The sequence below is a fragment of the Mytilinidion resinicola genome (genome assembly GCF_010093595.1).
Source record: "Mytilinidion resinicola strain CBS 304.34 unplaced genomic scaffold BDZ99scaffold_10, whole genome shotgun sequence".
Classification (NCBI taxonomy): domain Eukaryota; kingdom Fungi; phylum Ascomycota; class Dothideomycetes; order Mytilinidiales; family Mytilinidiaceae; genus Mytilinidion; species Mytilinidion resinicola.
In genome coordinates, this window is record NW_022985446.1 from 1,016,634 (window position 1) to 1,037,966 (window position 21,333).

Sequence of the window (21,333 nt, forward strand, 5' to 3'; positions counted from 1 at the left end):
GCTTGTGTTCTTTCGAAATCTGCTATGGCAGTGTGGATACCAGATAACGTATCCAACGCGTCACGAACCATCAGGCATGGCGGTGGAGTCTTCTTCGATTTGTGGGTTGGACAAAAGGAGTGCAGTGCGGACGGGTGTGCATAGCACAAACAAATATACTGTCATGACAACAAATTTCGAGTCTTCGGCATTCTGATGTGCATGCTTTTCCATTTTGCCTTTCTACACCCTGTCATCACTTCAGCCTCCTAGTTGAAGAATAAGCACGATCACCGCTATCCCTGTCGCCCCTGCATCCTTTTGCGTCCCCTGTTGTTTCGTTACCCGAGGCGGCGTCTACGGCCTTATTGCGTGGGTATCTCATACATACCATAGACGACATCTCACGCCAAATTTAAGAACAAGCCCCATTCTTAGCGACTCTCTCCCCTCGTCTTAGACCTCAATTGCAGTACCGATGTACCACCACCCTCACCGCCAATCCCAGAATCCACACCGCCAATCTCCAAAAACGCTGTGTTACGGAACACTCGTCGCGCTCGCAGCATTCAGACCATGAAAACAATTTCCGTGGATGCCAAAGAGGTTTGGTATCAGACTACCTTCTGACTAAGAGGGTACATGCTACCCAAGGTACTCCTCACAGTGGTATCGAGCGAGCAAGAGGGAAGTTCTAGCGGTGTAATGTCGAACCGTTAAGCATTCAAAGGTTGAACACAGTGTCGAAGTTGATACAGCGGATATCAGACTGCCTATTCACTGGATGACTATTTGCTGCCCAGAGTCCTCCCCACAGTACTGTCGAATAAGCAAGAGGGAAGCCCTGGCAGTGTAATGTCGAACTCATGGGCTTTTCAACCCCCACTCACGATGTAAATGTTAATACAACAGAGATCAGACTACCATTTGTCTGACAGCCTATCTACTAGCTAGAGTCCTCCTTACAGCGATGTCGAACGAGCATGAACAAAGCCCCAGAATTTGTATATCGGTGTACCCGGACTTATACCTTCAAAAGGAAATCACGTCGATGTTAAGGTCAATACAGCGGAAATCAGACTACCTATTGACTGAACTGCCACCTAGTACCTAGGGTCCTCCTCACAGCGGTATCAAGCGGTCAAACACAGAGCCCCAGCAGCGCTATACCTATTCCCTCAGCCTTAAGGACACTTCAAAACAGCACACCACATCGGGCAGTCACAACAAAAAGTACTATGAATAGGTCAAAGATCTTCATTGATACAATAGACTAAACGGACTAGATGTAGACATAAGAACATTTTGCAGGCAAGGAGCTAGTTTATAAAAGCGAATGAAGCAAGTGAAAAACAAAAGAGAGAGAAGTACACGCGAAGCTGGGTCCGTTGCTCCATGAAACCATACAGTAAGCTCTGATAAACAACACAGAATCCGCTACCAGTTAACAACATCCAGCGTAATACAATGTTTTGCCATATATATCCATACACTTCCCTGCCACGATTTGTGTGGCTCCAACTTACTAATAGAAACCGGGGGCAGCAGATGCATTTCCAATCTGCGTACACCGTGTTGGCGCTGTCTGAGGTAGCTTCGGGAGGTTGCTAGTTGTCCAAAATGCGAAACTTTTCTGTCATTCGAAATGCGCAAAATACCATGAAGCTCCTCACGCAGTGGCAAACGATTGTACGGATGTCTACGACGAGGCACTGTAACGTCGTCATCTGATCAGGAGGAAGAGCCTGGCTTTCTACCACTGCCACGCCTACTGCCACGCCCACTGCCCATGAAGCTCCTTTTTCCACCCTCCTCTTCATCTTCTTTATCATCTTTCCCTTTGTTCTCAGGTTTGCGACCGGAGCTGGTTGGTGGTGGGCCACCTCGTCTGGAGTTCGATGGCTCTGGTCTGGATGTTTGTGGACGAGGCTTTTCCGGTGGCATATGCGATTTGGCGGTCAAAGTCATATTTCTTGTATTGTCGACAATCGATCTCATATCCGCTTCTTCAGTCGTTACGGCGCGCCCGGAACCACTGGGTCCTCGGGAAGTTGTTGGATTGCTGAGGGGGGAAGAGGCGGATGAGGAATGGAGAATGTGAGAAGAATGATATTCAAGAGTGTATGGAAGTGACTGGACGCTGTGGTATCTATGTATTTATGCGTTGCAAGTACCTGGCGGAACCGCTCTGAGCTTTCCAACAACTTCGAAAACTTTTAGAACAGCATGCACGCGCGCGTAGCGAAAGCTCCGCTGTCTTGAAACCTTAGTATCAATCAAGACGCTTCCATACGGAAGAGCATGCATCGCACAGCTATTTTTAAGACTCTTAGCACTTTCATTGTTCCAAAGTGAAATTGATACCGTCTGAGCAGGTTGACCTCAGGAGGCGACAAACCATCCCAACATACGGAGACTTCGAGAGCATATAAGCCCACTTCAAACCTTCGATATTCGTTTTCTAGATCACAGCATCGGTACTCACACCAGCCTCAGTTCCCGTCAACCCATTTCCTTTTTTTTCATCCTTTCCGTTGAGTAACAACGTAATCTAGCGTTTCCTCTTGGCCATTCAAACTAGCAAATCTCTGTGTTCTTCATTTCCATTTGACCCTTCATCGATATGGGTGGCTTCTGTGAGTATTACACACAGCCAACACAGCAAAGCATCTTTTAGTTTACATTTGATTCAAGACCGCCTTGATATTGCTAATTCTCGAACATAGGCATGTGCCACAAAGCATCCTCAACCCTGGACTGTACTACATCCTCGAAGGCAAACGTTGATCAACTGCTACACGCTTTCTCCATCAGCGGCACGAATGCCATCAGCCCCTTCCTCAACTCCGCTTTGACACTTCAAAACAAGGTGTTTATACCGTTCCTAGTAGGCGCAGGGTGCGACTTTTTCCTGGCCATTGTCTTCGTGACACTCTTCAAGCGGCACCAGAAGAAGAGTGCTTGGGAAGACAAGGACGAGCGCACGTGGCAGAACTTCAAACTTGCCACAATGGTCACCTCATGGTTAAGCACTGCATTCGCGTTGGCGGTGGCATGGGCTACATCTCAGGCTCTGGCCTCCGTTACACACCCGGCCGATATCTTCGCTAGAAGTGGTCTCGACATCGCTGCTGGATCGGCTATTCAGGGACTTCAATGGACTATTGCGGCGTTGGCATTCATCTTTTTTTGCGGATTGCATATTATCCTTCACCCAAGTGCTGGCGATGGGAAATGAGGCCCTGGGTGAAACGTCAGGAAGATAGTACCATTGTGGTGTATGTTGGGATGAAGACTGGATTAGGGGATGCCGTCACGTAACAGGACTAATGGAAAAGGGGTGGCTCGGATTGTTGGGTTCATCGCTACGGAGTTACGTTCACTGTTTCCATTGCATTTGTTCTTGGTATGCTTTACATTGTACCAATAAGTAACTTGTTTCAAACAATCAATCTACTTTTGGTATCTTGAGGTTGATGTTAAGTTGTTTCAGGTTGACATGGGGAAGGTCTTGGCATATATTCTTAAAGTTTACAGATTTATATACCTCCGCATCGCAGTAGTAATTAGCTGTTGGGAAAGTTTGGGGTCTGGCCCGCGGGTACAGGGATGAGAACAAAATCCATTGCCTGTGGCCGCCACACTCTTTTCGCAATTGTACAAACCTGTGTACTAGCAGCACAGTACTGTACGCCTAGGGATTCTCGAGTCATAGATCAGACATATTAATGCAATGCATGTCACTTGGGGAAGAGACCCTCAACCCACCTTTACACGATCAAACCGTAAACGTGCCATTCACTCGCTTCCTCATTGGATTACGTATTCTCTAGCTATTCCCTCACACACAGGAGACGCTGAATATGCCCCCGCCCGCTTAACAGCAACCGCCCTGACTCAAACCGAACAGCTTTTTTCTGCTCACACACCCAGCGCAGCTGCCCTCCGCCCAGGAATCCCCTTCAAAGCCATGGGACTAATTTGATTGATCGTCAAGAGTCGGTCTAGCCTTCCCACTTGCTGCTCGCCCAAGCTTACCCAGTACCCGAAACCGCAAGCTTCATCAAGTGATCCATGAAGGTCTGAAGACTGACATCGTCGGTGAAGATCGTCTGAGCGGTCTGGGCGACACCACCATAGGAGCCGGTAGTGTGAGTGGTGGAGGGGTTAAGCTTGGAGAGTAGGAAACGAGCTTGCGAGCCGCCAGCATCGCAAACGATGAATCGAGGAAGGGGGAAGCGGTCTTGGATAAGCTCCTGTGCGCGCAGTCAATATATGTAATTTACGATTACAGGGGCTACATCATGAGTTGATGATATTGAACATACCTTTGCGTCTTCCTTGGGCGCCTCCAGCAGAGCCCTGAAGTTCTCATAACCTTCCTGCTCTTGGTAGCCAGCCTTCCGCCATTCCGCCATCGTCTCACCGTTGAAGATGAGGATGTGGAAGAACGTGTCGAGAAGGAGGATTGTCTCCGATTGGATGGATGTTGAGTCGAGCAGCACTGGCTGGGAGCCTTCGTGATCGAAGCCGTAGCTATCAAGAGTAGGTTGAATCATGATGAGCGAATTGCTGACGTCTTCATGGTTCAGCACGTGTCGGTAGAACGCAGTTTCATCGGGAGAGTTGTTGAAGACTTGGAGGAACTGTGAGCGACGGAGATGGAACATGAACTGTGGGTACAATGTGAAGTTCTTCTCGAGCCTAGAGAGTGTTAGAGCGATGTAAATTGCTGCAAGTATGAATGAACAAACCTGAATGAAGATGGATCATCTTTCCGGTATTCTGCAAACCGAGAGCAGAGCCTAATTAGCATACGGTCCACCCACCGCAGGACATCTGGCCCATCGTCCACCTCAGCCTTGAAGACGGCAATTCGGGACATGAGGACGGCTGCTGCTTCCTGGTCAAATGACTGTGCGATCGCTGGGTCGCCTGAAGGACCACTAAGGTTTCTGGCGACAGTAGTTACTGAGAAAAATTAGCTAAACGCCTTGAAATACTTCGGCTCCTTGGTTCTACCTCTCAAGTGATATTGACCAGCAGCGTGTTGGTAGTACGTCAAGAATTGCATCATGCCCTTCTGTGGGCCTTGCTGCATCTGGTTGGGACCGCCCTGGCTTGCGATCTCAAAGTAAATCCCGTAGCTGGCCTCTGGATCAATACCACACATCTTCCACGAGCAGGTATTGCCAATGCCACACTCCGTCTCGCCGACCGACGCTGACTTCTTGTTCAACGAAACAGCGTGGCCAATCAGTCCGGTGACCTTCAATTCCTTAGTTGTCAAAACTTCCAGTGAAGCGTTGAACCCCATCAAGAGGTTGTCGTCGCCATCCTTATTGAAGACGCGCGCGAATGACTGCTTGTACATGGAAGATGTGAAGCTGTCGGTCAGAATCATGTGACCTCCAGTGTTGTTTGCCAATGACTTCATCTCGAGAAGACCAACTTGATCGAGGCATCCGGCAAATATGTCAATGATGTGGCCGTTGTGCGCAGTGCGCTTTGCCAGGTTTTCGTAGAACTATCATAATCAGCATAAGAAGTTGTCGGATGTGTCATCGGTCAGACATACCTTCGTGGCTTTCTTGTAGTATTTGATATTGTCCCGATCGATATCGTGATGCGATCGAATGGGCTCCCTCAGCTCTGGTCCAACCACCATTCCGGGCCCTTCAGTTGCAGGGCCGCCAGTGAAGAGCATAATTCGCCCTCCCATGTTCACAAATTGTGTCTCCAAAAGTCCAACAGCAACGCTCAGAGCCACGCCAGTGCATCGTAGTGCTCGCCTGTCGTTCGCAACTGGCCAGGGATCCTTCTGTAGCTGTTCAAGAGCATTCGTCAACTGGAAATCGCATTGCTGGACTGGGAGAAGGAAGCGTGCGCCGGCCCCAGTTGGAATAGGTGGCCGGCCGGGTTGATGCTGCATAGTTGGTCGTGGGCCAACGGCACCGAGTCCTAGCATGTCAGAGACTTGCTTGCCCGTGTAGTCCTTGCTTCCGCGGAAGACGTATGATTTGGCACATTCCGTATAGCCAATCTCATGAACTGACGCCTAGTCATTTATCAGCCAAGAAATCAAAGCACCAAAAGACAGTGTGATCTACCATTGTGCCATATGTAATGAGTCCGACCAGGGCAAAGGGTGGAAGCAGACTTAAGCTCAGGATGATCGAGTCCTTCAACGCCTTCAGACTGTCTTCCTCCTGGCAGGTATCCACCACGAATATGAAGATCGGAGGAGAGGGCGCCGGACGCGCCAAGCGGTATTCGATGGTTGTGCTGCTCGGGTGGAGCTCTGGGGGGATTGTATCTTGGGAGATGTCCTTGTAGTGGGGCGGGAGAGCATTTCGCTGGAGGCAAAATGGGCATATCCACAGTCGCGCTCGCATGTCGACTTGGCTGCACCTTGGTCAGTCTTTTCTCCACGCCAGTAGTGAGGCATTTGGCGCACCAGAAGGGGTTGAGGACTGCCCGACAAGGCGGCTTGCAGGAAACGGGCTCATATTGTAATAGTGGTGTATCGGTCTTCTCTTTCAAGGGCGTGTAGAGGGCACCGATGGGGACTAGACTGCGTAAGCAACTGGATAATAGATAGAGGCCGGTGCCATCTAACCAACAAGCCTATTTGCTTCCTATACACTGTGTGAGCATTCCACTCGGCAAGATTCGAAAACTTGAGGCACGTCACATACCATGCGCGAGCTGGGGAAGGTGTTCCAGCTCAATCGGACGCCATCCCGGTCCTCAATATCACTCCATTGTTCCTTCAACGACTCGTAATCCATCTCGAGAGGCGAGCCAGCTGCAGCTCGACACTGCGGTGGGATATCCTTGGTGGGACCGAGGCGCACCCACAGCTGAAATCGGCGGCGGTGGGGAGATGTCTGGAGTGCGGAGAGGCAGCGAGAGAGGGAGGGGAGAGGGCGAGATGAGTCTTAAGAATAGCTCCTTGAGGACAGCTGTGTGCTTCGTGGAGCAGGCTGCAGAGGCGGGCGTGCCGTGGAGAGTGATCATGGCGTACCAAGCGGCCAGATTGAAGGTGTTCCTAAAGCGGTTTAGCGCCTTTGCTCGCCCGGCACGTCAAAACCAACACCGCCGAGTTTTCTCTTCTCTTCTTCACCATCGCCAGCTTTACAAACACTACTATCGACAGCCTCAATCCTCACTGTAGGGAGGCTGTTTTCGCGCTGCGCGTAGAGGAGAACTACCCATGGCTGGGCGCCTGTTTTCGAGAAGTCGTTCCGACTTTTTTGAGGAATTGGGAATCAGCAGCGGTTACATATTTTGTCATGCAGAAGCTTCTATTGATGGCCCCGGGACTCTCTCGAGCCTTTTATCTCCCGTCAGACAAGAGAAAGATACTGGATGATTCGTGGACGATGAAGACACTTTCTCCTTCCCACACATTCGACGCTGAGGACTCCAGCTAGCCGACACGTCACGGGGTCGCTTTGCCCACTGGAGCTATGGGAACTCTTGAGAGATGGGCATCTTCATTAGGCTATCGTATCCATTTCAACGTCTTGCATGTATTGATTTCGTCTCATTTGATTGTCGCTGTTGCTGTGGCCGTTCGTTCGGAGATACATCGGCCCGCGTTTTTCACCCCTTCCTTCACCTTCTCCAAGTGCTTCACCACCCCGTCTATTGTCACAGCTGTTCAACAACTATTCTCTATTGTCCAGTGGATCGACAATACCACTCGGGAGGGTATACGTATTGTACCGCTGCGCCGCTGTTATTCAGAAAAGCCTCGTCAATAGCAATGTATTGTTCTTCTGCTCCTGCTTTGCGTGCTATTGACGTTTTAAATGCTATTGTTTCAATTGCTATTGTGTGTTCTTGCATATATCCTCGTCTTGCCTCTCTTCAACTTGCTCTCCAGAACCAAACCCTCAGCATCTCTCACAGACTCCTTCAAGCGTCTCTTCTCTCAGAACCTCGAAAAGCTGGCCTTTTTCCCACCATTCTGCCCTTCATACCGCCTCATCATGTCTCTTCCACAATTCATCAACCCGCGCGACCTCCACTCCAACCACTGGCTGATCCACGATCTGCCGGAAGAACCAGCCTGGGAAGACCGCGTCGGCCTGAAGATCGACTTCATGGCCATCCAATGGGGACTGATCCACCCCTTGGAAGACGCCTACCTTGAGGCAGCCCAAGAGCTCTTCAGTATGGTTTCTTCAGTGCCAAAACACCTTCGACATCATGCTAATTCAGACCCTAGCGCCCTGGTGGACCGATCCGGAGCCCGAAATCGCACCAGCACCTCTCTCTCCAACCCCGAGCGCCCAATCCTCGACTCCCTCGACGCCCCTTTTCGCACCTCGATCACACGCCAAGGTGGCTCCCGTACCCCCGTACCCACCGCAGCACCGTCCGCCAAGGCGTCCGATTTGGGCGTCGATTACGACCGCTCCTACACCGACGCTGAGATCCAGGCCCTGATTTCTGGTTGGTCGGTCCCTTCGAACGCTACCTGGAGCCAGTCCGACAACGAAGCCCTGATTCGCGAGATGATTATCGCGATCTGCAATGAGCGCGATGCCTGGGAGGGCCTTGGCGCCCTTTGGCTGCGTCTGGAGAAGCGCCTCAAGAGGAAGAGCGCCGGAGCAATCCGGTCGCATTGGATGCGCCATCTGAGGGCTGTTTGTGGGGTGGATGAGCGGGTGAACGGAAAGCCGGAGAGTTTGAGGACGTCTTTGAACCCGGCCCAGCAGCGTCAGGAGGGCCTCGAGCGGGCGAAGAAGGCAGCAGAGAAAGCGGAGAAGGAGGCGAGTCTGAAGGCCGAAAAGGCAGTGGCGAAGACGGAGAGCAAGAAGCGGAAGAGGGGAGCGGTGGCTCTGGAGGACGAGGACGAGGATGCGAAGCTGGCCCGGAAGCTGCTGAGAGAGGACATGGGGATGAGGAGGAGGGGGTGATTTGGAGGGTGCTGGCGGAGGTGATGGGTGATTGGGGGTGATATCGGGTGGTTTCTTTAGTTCTTTTGATTTCTTTTTGAAGCTGGACTTCAATGACATGACGTTACAATTTGGAGGCTGAATTGAGATGTGCTTCGTGAGATTCTGCACGTAGTGGTGTCGCCGTCGGTGGTGGTTCAGTGCTTCATAAAAATGTTGGGTATGATGTAAAGATTTCCACGAGCTAAATCAACCCCCCAATAAGAGGTAAGTCTTACAACCCTTTTATTACAGTCTGTGTTGCCTCAGCACCTTATAAAATTAATGCATATGACGTCAAGATCTCCACAAGCTAGATGGGAGCCGGTTCATACTACACCGTAGTATCGCCGTCCGTAGTCCTTCGACACATCACCAAAAATTCGGATGCGATGTAAAGATCTTCACAGGCTAAATCAAAGCAAGCTTCGTTACTTCTCCATATCCAAAATTAGACGCAGTTTGCGAGGCTCTTGACACCCCGACGTCACCGTCTGTAGTCCTCCAGCCCATCACAAATTTTTCAGACACGATCTAAAGGTTTCCAGAGGCTAAATCAGAGTAGCTCCGTACTACACCTTCGCATCCAGAATTAGACACCGTTCACAAGGATTCTGACACCGTGTTAGCACCGTCTGAAGTCCTCCATAGCACTTCGAAAAGTCAGGATACCATGTCAAATTCTACACAAGCTGAATCGGGCTCGTGGATTTTGCACCGGTATTACATCCGCACACGTGGAATCAGTACGTACCCGTTGCACTTCTGTGTGGGCGTATGAATCCTTCAGGTGCTTCAGGAGGGTGCGAGAAACTCGAAGGCCTGATGTAAAGGTTTCCAAAAGCTAAACCAGATCTGTGAATATCGTATCAGTGTACTCTCTGTAGACGAGGAGTCCGCGCATATCCACTATTCCTGTGCACACGAACATGAACCCTTGAAGGGCTTCGGGGGGCTACGAAAATTTTCATATAGGATGTAAAGGTTTCAACGAGCTAAATTGGGTACGTGGATATCGTATCAAGGCAAACCTCTGAGAGTCGAGATCAACGCATATCCACTATCATTTTGCGCACGTATATGAACCCTCCAGGCGCTTCAGGGTGTTTTAAGAACTTCCAGACAGAATGTAAAGGTTTCAAAGAGCTATATCAGACCCGTGGATTCTGTACTATCGCCATCTCCACAGACACGAGACCAACGCACATCCGCTACCCTCCTGCACGCGTGCATAAACGCTTGAAGGGAATCCGGGAGTTCTGAAAATTTTCAGGCAGAATGTAAATATTCTAACAAGCTAAACAAGAGTCGAGTACTGGAATAAAATGGCCTACCCGTAAGTTCTCGGAGGGCACCTCAGATGATCCCCTCCACAGTCAGCGTTCCAGTCTTCGTAGTCATATACTCAGCCACCGCAACATCCTTCCCGGATTCCTTCCCATATCCCGACTGTTTCATGCCACCGAACGGCGATTCAGCTGCTGATGAATTTCCTTTGACCGTTAGCATAATCGTCTCCACCACCCCACCGCATACTTACCAGTATTCAGCCCAATCATACCCGCCTCCAGATTCTCAAACAGCCGCCAGATCCGATCAACGTTTTTCGTAAAGCAATACGACGCCAGCCCCATACTCGTATCGTTTGCTGCCTTGACAGCTTCGGTCTCCGTCTCGAATCTGATGAACGTGCATATTGGCGCGAATATTTCTTCTGAAGCGATTTCCATGTCGTCCGTGATGCCGGTGATGACGGTCGGCTCGAAGAAGTAGCCTGTGGTATCTGAGAGCTTGTTACCTCCCATGAGGACTTTAGCGCCTTTCTTCTTTGCGTCAGCGACGAGGGAGAGGGCTTTTTCAACGCCGCGGGGGGTGGTAACAGGACCCATAGTTGTGGTCTTGTCAGCTCCGTGTCCGACGATGAGTTTCTTCGACTCTGTGCTCCATCTCTCGAGGAAGGCGTCGAAGATACCCGCCTGTACGTAAACGCGGTTTGCAGTGACGCACGCCTGGCCCGCATGCCGCCACTTCAGCGCAAAGAGCTGACCCATCGCTTGATCGATATTCGCATCATCGAATATCAGGAACGGGCAGTTACCCCCAAGCTCCAGTGTCACCTTCTTTAGCCCGTCTGAGCACAGTTTCGCGATCAGTTTACCCACCCGCGTCGAACCCGTAAACGTGACCTTCTTCACCAGGGAATGTCGGCACAGCGCCTCACTCAGCTCAGGCGTCTTCTCGAGATCTGTAGTGAGCACATTCAGCGCGCCTTTCGGAAAGCCAGCTTTATCAGCTAGATAGGCAAGGGCGAGACACGTAATCGGCGTTTCTGGGGATGGCTTAACGACCATTGTGCAACCGGCTGCCAAAGCAGCACCAGCTTTCCTCAGCACCATCGCTATAGGGAAATTCCACGGCACCAACGCTGCGGCCACACCAAGCGGTTGCTTGATAGTGAAGACTCGTCTATCAGGCGTGGAAGGTGTGAAAACGGTTCCCTGTATCCTCTCAGCTTCCCCGGCGAACCACCACGTGAAACCTGCGGAGTACTCGAGCTCGCCATAGGCTTCTGAGCGCGGCTTCCCGGTTTCGTAGACCAAGAGCATGGCGAGATCTTCGCGGTTCTCGCGGATCAGAGAATCCCACTTGAAGAGCATTTGAGCGCGGGAGCGTGGGCTGATTTTCTTGTAGGACTCGAAGCAAGTGTGGCAGCTTTCAACGGCTGCATCAACGTCGGCTGCATCGTTCGTGGGACAAGAAGCCCATGGGTTCCCGGTTCCGGGGTCTTAGAAGTGTCAGCATGTACTGTGGTCAGTGTATGAAACGTGCTTGCCTATGACTTCGAAGAAGTGTCCAGATTTTGACTTTACCCATTCGCCATGCACGAATGATTCGGTGTGGAAGAGGCCGGGATTGATAAGCTGTTTGACAAGCGATGACTTAGTCCAGGGAGGGTGAGATGAAGGAAGAAGAAAGCAAAAAGCATACCTTGAAGGGTAGCTCGTACGTCTTTGCCATGATTACGAAGATGGGGAGAAAGAATGAGACAGGATACTAGATGGAATAGTTTATGAGAAGTAAAGGGACTATTAAAGTAGCCTCTTCGCTTCTGGGTTACTTTGTGAATGTGTATATGCTGACTCGAGTTGGCCGCCTTGGCCTCTTCGGAACAGGTGGAAGCTGGCTTGTGATTTTGGAGAATGCGTCTGCTAAACAGCGTACGTTGCCACACGTGGGGTGTATATAAGCGGTTCTCCCTACGCTATCGATAGCCTATTCCTAGGCTTCGGATGGTCATCGACGAAGAGTGGGAGCGATGTGGGGAATGGAGGATTGGGATATTAATTTGTAGCTCCCTAGTCTATTAAACAACCAACCAACGTCACAACGTCACACCCCTCATCTGAATCCCCACCTTTATGATTGCCCCCGGATGTGCAAAGCATCTTTGAGGCTGCTAATTGGATGCTCTCTTCATATGTAAAGTAGTGACAATGCATTACCGTGCCTGCCCCTCATTTTGCGTTCTTGCCCCTCACTTTGTGTTCCTGCCCCTCATCTTGCGTTCCTGCCCCTCATTTGAGCTCCTGAGACATTCTTCGACGATAATTGGCCAAGACTAATTGCCATCGTGGATACGCAAGGTACAAGCTCGTTATATTCATCCCGCCATCCAGACCTCACATTCCCAGCATGGCATCAAGAGGCCGCCTTGAAGGCAAGGTAGCCATCGTAACCGGTCGGTCACTTCGTACCGCAATGTGTCTCCTTCAAGTTGAAGGCTATGCTAAGCTCCGTCCATTACAGGTGCCGGTTCAGGTTTCGGGGCAGCTATATCTAAAATCTTCGCGAACGAAGGCTGCAAAGTCATAGTCGCAGACATCAACCGGGAGGGTGGAGAGAAGACCGTCGCCGAGAAATCGACCCACATGGCCTTCCACGAAATGAATGTTACGAAAGCGGCAGACTGGAAAGCTACCATGGACGCGGCTGTGGAGAAGTTCGGAAAGGTAGACATTCTCATCAACAACGCGGGAACGTCGTACCGGAATAAGCCCACTGTTGAGGTGACGGAGGAAGAGTTTCAGCGGACCTTTGATGTCAATGTAAAGGGGGTGTACCTGGGATGCAACGCTTTCATACCTCACGCTATCGACCGAAAAGAGGGCGGAGTGGTGATTAACATTGCATCTGTCGGAGCTACTAGACCGAGGCCGGGGTTGGTGTGGTATAATGCTTCAAAAGGCGCAATATGGAATGTACGTTGCTCTCGATCAGTCTCAGACCTTTGAAGAGGCTAATAGAGTTCACAGGCAACAAAGGGTCTTGCTGCGGAATACGGCCCCAACCAAATTCGAGTCAATAGCATCTGTCCCTTGGTCACAGGCACTGGCCTCTTCTCATCGTTCACCGGCATGGAAGATACACCTGAGAACCGGCAAAAGTTCATCTTCAATGTGCCAATGGGACGAATCGGTGAGGTGGAAGATGTTGCGTCGGCTTGTCTCTTCATTGCTAGTGATGAAGCAAAGTTTATTACAGGAGTCAATCTGGAAGTGGACGGAGGGCGATGCATTTAGATCTAAGCACGGACTGGGACCAGACCCTCTCTCTACACATGTGTATATACGAGGATCATGCCATGCGACTGGGAGCATCATATCTGCCCTTGAGGGATTCTAACAAGTGAAAAGCTCATAGACCAAAGAGATCCCATTTCTACGCCCTGGGATATTCTTACAGCACTGATAGTAGATACAGGTGATACATTGCGCGGCCTCCTTAGAAAAAGCCTGCGTGTGTTCGGACTTCTTCTTTCGGATACACCTTTCGTTTTGTCACTGCAGGAGGTCCTTTTGTGGCTTCTCTATCTAAGAGCTCCTCCATTTTCTCGGTCAGCTCTTCCAACTCCTCTTCTCCATTCTTCCTGTATCTGGTGACTTTGTCGATATTTGTTTGCGTGATTTCGTTGACTGCGTGCTTGTTCCGTCGTACGTTCGCCAAAGTTCGTGCCGTCATTGCAAACCGCATGTCCTTAGGTCCATCGACGAGCTCGAGAATTGCAGAAGCGGCCTGATCCTCCTTCAGCGGCTCTATGCGAAGAACACGCGTGTATCCTCCCGGTCTTTCTGCATAGCGCTCCCGTATTGGGCCAAATAGTTTGGGTACCATCTCGATCGGTCGCTATAGCAGAGGCATAATGATCAGCAATTTGGAGGCCTCAGCGACTCAATTGATGATCTAGGGGTCGGCTCACATAGAATATCTGGTGCGCTCTCCTCCTGCTGGCCTCCGTGTTCTTCTTGCCCAACGTGACCAGCTTCTCCGCTAGCCGCTGCGCTTCCTTTGCCTTGTGCCATGTTGTCGATATTGACTCGTTCTCGAAGAGCGATGTGACGAGGTTCCGGAGCAGCGCCTGTCGATGCGAAGATTTGCGGCTCAGATGGCGGTATTTCATGTGCCCGCCAGCCATTGCGAGGAGATCAGGCCGAGAATGTCAGCCGCGCGGTCGGATGCGCTTCGGTGGAGGCAATTGAGGCGGGAGATGGCGGTCGCGATGCAGATACGGTTCGGCGGGCTGCGGTGTTGATTCTCTGGATTTCAGTGAGGTCCGTTCGACAAAGCTCGAACCACTTTAACCATTAGCGACACGTGACATAATGTTTTGTAAGACGCGCCTACTTAACGCGTCGCTTGAAATCTACTCCCCTCCATTTCTCTTCCACTCCACCACCAACACATCTTCCTGTCCTCCACCTCTAAGATACCCAGTCCCCTTTCAAGATGTTCGTTTTCAAGCGTGGTAAGTGACACAAGCGTCAATCCTCGTCGGCCTGCAATCCAGAAACTCACAATACCCTCCAGATGGACGCAAAGAGCGTGTTCAGTTCGACAAGATCACAGCCCGCGTGTCCAGGCTCTGTTACGGCTTGGACCCGGAGCATGTCGACGCCGCTGCAATCACACAGAAGGTCATCTCTGGCGTGTACCAGGGCGTGACCACCGTCGAACTTGACAACTTGGTAGGCCACCGCCCTTTCGACGCGTCACGCTCCGAATAATCAATCAGTACTAACCATCCCCTTCATAGGCCGCTGAGACGGCAGCGTACATGACTGTCACGCATCCCGACTATGCCATCCTCGCCGCTCGTATTGCCGTCTCGAATCTGCACAAACAGACAAAGAAGCAATGGTCCGCTGTCGTGTCAGACCTCTACCACTACATCAACCCCAAGAACAATAAGCACGCTCCGATGATTGCAAAGGACGTGTATGATGTTGTTATGGAGCATGCGGAAGAGTTGAACTCTGCTATTGTCTACGATCGCGACTTCAACTATCAGTTCTTCGGTTTCAAGACCCTCGAACGATCATATCTCCTCAAGATCAACGGCAAGACGGCCGAGCGCCCACAGCACATGCTGATGCGTGTTGCCGTTGGCATCTGGGGTGCCGACATTGAGCGTGTGCTGCAGACATACAACTACATGTCGCTCAAGTACTTCACATTCGCGTCGCCGACTCTCTTCAACGCTGGTACACCCCAGCCGCAGATGTCATCGTGCTTCCTCATTGATATGAAGGAGGACAGCATTGATGGTATCTACGATACCCTCAAGACTTGTGCGTTAATTTCCAAGACCGCTGGCGGTATTGGTTTGGCCGTCCACCGCATCCGTGCTACCGGCTCCTACATTGGCGGCACGAATGGAACTTCGAATGGTCTCATTCCTATGCTCCGTGTGTACAACAACACTGCGCGTTACGTCGATCAGGGCGGCAACAAGCGCCCTGGTGCCTTCGCTATCTACCTAGAGCCCTGGCATGCGGACGTTTTTGGATTCCTCGACCTCCGGAAGAATCATGGCAAGGAAGAAATTCGCGCACGCGACCTCTTCTACGCACTCTGGATCCCAGATCTCTTCATGAAGCGAGTGCAAGACAACGGCGAGTGGACGCTCATGTGCCCGAACGAGTGCCCTGGCCTGGCTGATGTCTATGGCGACGAATTTGAAGAGCTATATCACAAGTAAGTCTATCCCACACCGTCATAGCAAGCTTCAGATGCTTATGCTGTATAATAGATACGAACGAGAGGGCCGCGGTCGCGAGACTGTACGTGCACAAAAGCTGTGGTATGCTATTCTAGAAGCCCAGACTGAGACTGGAAATCCCTACATGCTCTACAAGGACGCTTGCAACCGCAAGAGCAACCAGAAGAATCTTGGAACTATCCGCAGCTCCAATCTCTGCACTGAGATAATCGAGTACACTGCCCCCGACGAAGTTGCTGTGTGTAATCTTGCATCTTTGGCCCTTCCGTCTTACATCGACTATGCTCGTGGAGAATACGACTTTGCAAAACTGCATGAGGTGACCCAGATTGTTACTCGCAGTCTCAACAAGATCATTGAACGCAATCACTACCCTGTCGAGGAGGCACGCCGAAGCAACATGCGTCATCGCCCGGTTGGTCTTGGTGTCCAAGGTCTCGCCGATGTCTTCCTTGCTCTTCGTCATCCATTCGAGTCACCAGAGGCCAAGAAACTCAACATTCAGATCTTTGAGACCATCTATCACGCTGCCCTCACGGAGTCCTACAACATCGCTAAAGAGCTCGGCCCCTATGAGACCTACGAAGGCTCCCCCGTCTCGCAGGGTATCCTTCAGTACGACATGTGGAACGTGACTCCTACCGACCTGTGGGACTGGTCTGAACTGAAAGAGAAGATTGCGAAGCATGGCGTTCGTAACTCTCTGCTCGTTGCGCCCATGCCTACGGCCTCCACATCGCAGATCCTGGGCAACAACGAATGCTTTGAGCCATACACTTCCAACATTTACTCTCGTCGTGTGCTAGCGGGCGAATTTCAGGTCGTCAACCCTTGGCTCCTCAAGGACCTGGTTGATATGGGTCTGTGGTCCGATAACATGAAGAACCGCATCATCGCCGATGGAGGCTCGATCCAGCGCATCCCGAACATCCCTGATGACATTAAGGCTCTCTATAAGACTGTCTGGGAAATCTCCCAGCGCAATATCATCCAGATGGCTGCTGACCGTGGTGCATTCATCGACCAGTCTCAGTCGCTGAACATTCACATGAAGGAGCCCACCATGGGTAAGATCACAAGCATGCACTTTGCTGGCTGGAAACTTGGACTCAAGACAGGCATGTATTATCTACGAACTATGGCTGCTTCCGCTCCCATTCAATTCACCGTCGACCAAGAGGCTCTCAAGGTTGCCGACACGAATATCGCGAAGTCACTCGGGATCGGCAAAAAGCGGGGCATGCCATCAGGGGCTTACCCAAGCTCCCCATCCCCATCAGCTGTCCCTCGACCCATGTATATGGCGAAGACTCCTAATGGTAGCCCGGCCATAACATCTCCAAACGGTGTACCCACACCCTCATCTACTCCACCCCCGACCAACGAGAACAAGCGTCTCTATACTGAAACCTCTCAGAAGGACAGCGCCCTCGCCTCGAAACCGTTCAAGGCGGATGTTGAGGAAGGCGAAAGCCCCAAGCTGCTCAGCACCGACCCTGAAGGAAAGCCTTCGGCTGGCGAGGAGCTTCCCGAAGCTGCCATGAAGCAAGAAGAGGACAACGACTCGGAGAGTGGTGCGAGAGAAGAGGACATCTATGCCGACAAGGTGCTTCAGTGTTCCATCGAGAACAAGGAGGCCTGCGTCATGTGCAGTGGTTAACCGTGCAGTTTAACATATTGCGGGTGCGATGTATGACTTATGTTAGATGGGATTTCAGGCGACTGTGGTCTCTTTTGTACGATCTTTATGGATCACGGCGTTTCTCACATTTACTGTTGGCTTCTTTGTTTGCTTCATGGACATCGGTCTTGTCTTGAGGACTTAATAGCTCTCGTTGGTGAGCAGCGCGAATGCCATGCTGTTTATGCTTAGTCCAAATATTGGTGTTATGATCCAGTGATTTAGTCCCGCAGTGAACCGCGGAAATGCGAGTATTGGAAAGCACACAACGTTGCGCTCTGACAATCCGGCGACTTCTGGGTATATAAGGCAGCTCCCCTCTACATGAAAAGGGTGATGTCTCTTGTGATCTTCGTTTTTGCTTGGTGACTTTTGATGGTGTTCCCATTCACCTTCGCCTTTGCCCTCTGCCGCCTACCCAGATTAAGTAAGGCGCGATCCATGCCTTTTTTTCCACCCGTTGCACGCTCTTTCCCTTTCACAACGGCCAACCTGTGCCTCCTACTCTTGTCGTCCTCTCATTTGATCCCATCGTAGAATATTCTAGAAGTGCGCCATGCAGACTGCTAGCTAGCTCGTTGAACTACGGTTGCACTTTGCTGAAATCTGGCCCGATGGGCGACATAACTCCCATGGCACTACACGGACTCACCCACTCTCAACCATGGACAATCTTCATGACTTTTCTTCCGCAATATTCCCTCCTATTATACCCTTGCAGCTTCATTCACCTACTTTCTTCTAATCACGTGATTCTATTATCCTCTCTATTCTCATGGCTTCTTACTTGTTATCAGATTTCGTTTCCTATTGTCGTGGCAGTGCTCTGACCTTATTAAATAGCTCACGCATCTCTCGTCGACCTTTCCCCTATCATTTATGATGGCTTCTATTTTTATTTTATTTCAAAGTCACGTGATCTCCACCCTTTTCCGTCTATCATCAGGACTCATTCCTTCAGTCAGAACTAGGAGATTGCTACATAGGTTGCTTCCATCTCCTGGCCGCAATGTTGTTGCGCTATCGATTGGTCACCTAGCCTGCGGCTGCCTCCGCTGAACGACCTAAAGAGATGCGGCCTCCATATGGAATGGATGCATACTATCATCGTCGAACAGCCCATGGGTCACCTCATCACGCTACAAAACTCTTCACGTCATGCGTTCTTTGTCGTAGACATGTTCGCGTGGGTCTGCTACTGAACCCGTGGAAACGCTTCAAGAGACGCGGGCGCACATCCGAGCTCCACCTGGCTTTCAAGATTGAACTGAAGCACCACAACCACTAGCAAGAGGAGCGGGATATAATGGTGTCGTAGCAGCTAGTATGTCGCTCGTTCCAGCATGATTGTCTCCCCTTGCTTGCATTCTTGTACAGCAACAGGCCACTAGTATATACACACTCGTCTGCCACTGCTTGGGGCACGCCCACAGGCCTCAAGAATCGAAATGCAATGTCAACTTCCATACAGCGGAACCTGGACTGCCTCTTGGCTGGCTGATATCTTCACAGTGGAGGGACTCCTGACAGTGGTGTCTAGCTTCCGAAAGTGGCACTCAAGCAGCGGTATATCCGTGCGCTTATGTTCATAGCTTAGCACTGCAGCTTGCACTGGGTATTTTTGTTGGAATATCTGCAACTCGACCTCGTTGTATCGTCGCTCATCCTTGGTGGCCTCGACGTGCTGCCCTTGTCATGCCTAGGCTCTATGTGGATACCGCCATCGTCCCTTCCTCGCTGAGTCGTTGTCCATGCTGATCCATGGTTGACCTCAAAGATCGAGTAGTCACGCATGGTGAAGACCACGTACTGGTACGCGACACGTTTCCGTTACCAGCATCGTGAGAGGCATATAAAAGGCCACGGCGGTTGCCTTTCCCTCTGTTCTTCTTCACATACACCCACACTGAACTATTGACACCGCGAATTTCTTCATATATTGCCATACGTGACCTCATAAATCGCCATTATCTATCTAACGAAAGCCCCTTAATGCCCCTTTCGCTCTAGATGCTCATTTTCTCACCCTTCGAGCAGCAATGTCGTCGCAGCTTGCGTGGAGAAGGAGCGCAGCACCACTTTCCGCACCTCATCGAACTCCCTCTCCGCCGCTCTCGTCCCAAAAGCCAACAAAGGCCGATTTGAAGCCCGGCAAGAGATTCTTTCTCCCAAATCTCGCCGACATCACCAGCTCCTCCACCATCCACAGACAAATCGGCCAAAGCGTGCCAGGCCAAATGTCCCAACAACTGACCATGGCGGCCTTCGAGCACCCCGTCATCGCCCTCTCCTACCGCGACGTCTCCGGCAGCACCATCGTCACCTGCCATTGCCTCACATCCTGGAACGGACGCCGCCTCGAAGACGCGTGGTCCCACAAACCCGAAAATTGGACAAAAGTGTGCATGATCGAACACAACGACGAGCTCCCTCCCAAGGACGTCAAGCACCTCCACCTCCACACAAAATCGGCAAAGAACAGCAAACAGTCGTACGTCTTCTTGTGGACCTTCGACATCGAGGTCGAGAACCTGCGCTTCGACCTCGCGGACCGCCACGGAGAGGTCGTGCTTGACGAAGCAGCTGTCAAGCACCTCGTGAACCACAACCGCCTCATCAACCCGGCGGCAAAGAAGATCCCTCTCAGGCCTCTTACGCCCCCTTCGTCTCTTGCGCCACAAGTCTCGCCGCTGCTTATTAGACGGCCGGTCAAGACTTCGTATCTCCACGTTCGCGCCAACTCTGCGCCTTTCTAGGACGGGAAGCCTGAGGGCGAGGTCGCACACAACACAAAACCCACAAAACCACCAGAGAGCAAGGAAAAACTATACCAGAAACCCTCGAGAAAGGAAAGAAAACCTCACACTCCAACGTTGCGTCTGCGCATTTTTGTGGTGGATACAGTGCGTGTATGTATGCATGTATGCTCGCGTTATTTCTTCTGCTTTTCGACACAAGAAGCAGCGCTTTCTACACACCTTGCCTGCTTCCCTAAACCTACGCCTACCCACTACCTCTCTTTAAAGTCCCCCGAGTGAGCAGGGTCCTGTCACAACCCGAACAGATCCGCAGAGCGCTTGCGTGCGTTGCTTTTGGTGCTTTTGATGCTTTTAGTGCTATAACTGCTTTTTTGGAACTTGTTCTAGACGAATAGACAGTATTGGAACACACACACACACACACACATCAGATGCATCGTGATACCATTTTGTGAACATTGATGATCTTGTGAAGCACGTCCTGACAAAGTAGAGTCGACCACATCACGACGTAAAGTCTTGCAGCGTGGACATCTGAGTGTGGATTTTCGCATACGGATAGGACGTCAAGAGACTTTCGACTACACCAGACGGAAGGGAATAGAAATCTACTGCCTACAATTCGAAGCAGCATTTTTTAGTACTGATAGGGATCTGAGACACCTCCGGCGGCACGAGTTCACATTAATGGGCGATGTAAAGGTCGGCTGCCTGGAATCAGGACAGTGGAAGTTATAACGGGGCAGGTTGGGGCAGTACCCTCGCATGTACATTTGCGAGTTCATCCACGATGTAAAGGTTTGCAGGCTTCATTTCAGGACTCAAGCTATTACATAGGAATACTAGGACAACCCACCTCCGGCTGCACGAGAGAAGTTACGTTTATCTGGGAATATCTTATGGCCCAGA

General features: G+C 51.1%; 9 protein-coding genes across 9 annotated transcripts; 6 read left to right on the forward strand and 3 right to left on the reverse strand.

Moving 5' to 3' along the window:
- The first annotated feature begins 2,671 nt into the window (after positions 1–2,671).
- On the forward strand, positions 2,672–3,288 carry BDZ99DRAFT_463375 (uncharacterized protein). The gene has a single exon (XM_033720070.1). The coding sequence runs from the start codon at positions 2,708–2,710 to the stop codon at positions 3,215–3,217; it is 510 nt and encodes a 169-aa protein (XP_033576552.1). The 5' UTR covers positions 2,672–2,707; the 3' UTR covers positions 3,218–3,288.
- A 725-nt stretch (positions 3,289–4,013) lies between these two features.
- BDZ99DRAFT_388489 (protein transport protein SEC23) lies at positions 4,014–6,770 on the reverse strand (the record flags this gene model as incomplete). The annotated part of the gene is made up of 9 exons (XM_033715575.1): positions 4,014–4,235; positions 4,308–4,683; positions 4,734–4,950; positions 5,002–5,506; positions 5,558–6,037; positions 6,090–6,384; positions 6,437–6,548; positions 6,599–6,617; positions 6,678–6,770. 9 exons carry the CDS (start codon positions 6,768–6,770, stop codon positions 4,014–4,016), a joined length of 2,319 nt encoding a protein of 772 aa, XP_033576553.1.
- A 1,206-nt stretch (positions 6,771–7,976) lies between these two features.
- Positions 7,977–8,909, forward strand: BDZ99DRAFT_498914 (uncharacterized protein; the record flags this gene model as incomplete). Its single annotated transcript, XM_033723613.1, has 1 exon — positions 7,977–8,909. One exon carries the CDS (start codon positions 7,977–7,979, stop codon positions 8,907–8,909), a length of 933 nt encoding a protein of 310 aa, XP_033576554.1.
- A 1,133-nt stretch (positions 8,910–10,042) lies between these two features.
- BDZ99DRAFT_463379 (aldehyde dehydrogenase) lies at positions 10,043–12,237 on the reverse strand. The gene is made up of 4 exons (XM_033720071.1): positions 11,916–12,237; positions 11,761–11,848; positions 10,468–11,712; positions 10,043–10,420 (listed from the first exon to the last, which is right to left on the reverse strand). The coding sequence occupies exons 1-4, from the start codon at positions 11,943–11,945 to the stop codon at positions 10,284–10,286; spliced, it is 1,500 nt and encodes a 499-aa protein (XP_033576555.1). The 5' UTR covers positions 11,946–12,237; the 3' UTR covers positions 10,043–10,283.
- Positions 11,910–12,251, forward strand: BDZ99DRAFT_32300 (uncharacterized protein). The gene has a single exon (XM_033714292.1). It carries the CDS (start codon positions 11,998–12,000, stop codon positions 12,172–12,174), a length of 177 nt encoding a protein of 58 aa, XP_033576556.1. The 5' UTR covers positions 11,910–11,997; the 3' UTR covers positions 12,175–12,251.
- Positions 12,252–12,461: 210 nt separating this feature from the next.
- On the forward strand, positions 12,462–13,751 carry BDZ99DRAFT_463380 (3-ketoacyl-reductase-like protein). The gene is made up of 3 exons (XM_033720072.1): positions 12,462–12,666; positions 12,735–13,186; positions 13,241–13,751. Exons 1-3 carry the CDS (start codon positions 12,621–12,623, stop codon positions 13,505–13,507), a joined length of 765 nt encoding a protein of 254 aa, XP_033576557.1. The 5' UTR covers positions 12,462–12,620; the 3' UTR covers positions 13,508–13,751.
- BDZ99DRAFT_443976 (ribosomal protein L17) lies at positions 13,412–14,524 on the reverse strand. Its single transcript, XM_033717871.1, has 2 exons — positions 14,185–14,524; positions 13,412–14,111 (listed from the first exon to the last, which is right to left on the reverse strand). Exons 1-2 carry the CDS (start codon positions 14,398–14,400, stop codon positions 13,710–13,712), a joined length of 618 nt encoding a protein of 205 aa, XP_033576558.1. The 5' UTR covers positions 14,401–14,524; the 3' UTR covers positions 13,412–13,709.
- Positions 14,525–14,660: 136 nt separating this feature from the next.
- BDZ99DRAFT_417613 (uncharacterized protein) lies at positions 14,661–18,020 on the forward strand. The gene is made up of 4 exons (XM_033716830.1): positions 14,661–14,730; positions 14,793–14,950; positions 15,019–15,959; positions 16,015–18,020. Exons 1-4 carry the CDS (start codon positions 14,712–14,714, stop codon positions 17,642–17,644), a joined length of 2,748 nt encoding a protein of 915 aa, XP_033576559.1. The 5' UTR covers positions 14,661–14,711; the 3' UTR covers positions 17,645–18,020.
- Positions 18,021–19,704: 1,684 nt separating this feature from the next.
- BDZ99DRAFT_520939 (uncharacterized protein) lies at positions 19,705–20,421 on the forward strand (the record flags this gene model as incomplete). The annotated part of the gene is made up of 1 exon (XM_033725579.1): positions 19,705–20,421. The coding sequence occupies one exon, from the start codon at positions 19,705–19,707 to the stop codon at positions 20,419–20,421; it is 717 nt and encodes a 238-aa protein (XP_033576560.1).
- Between the last annotated feature and the right edge of the window lie 912 nt (positions 20,422–21,333).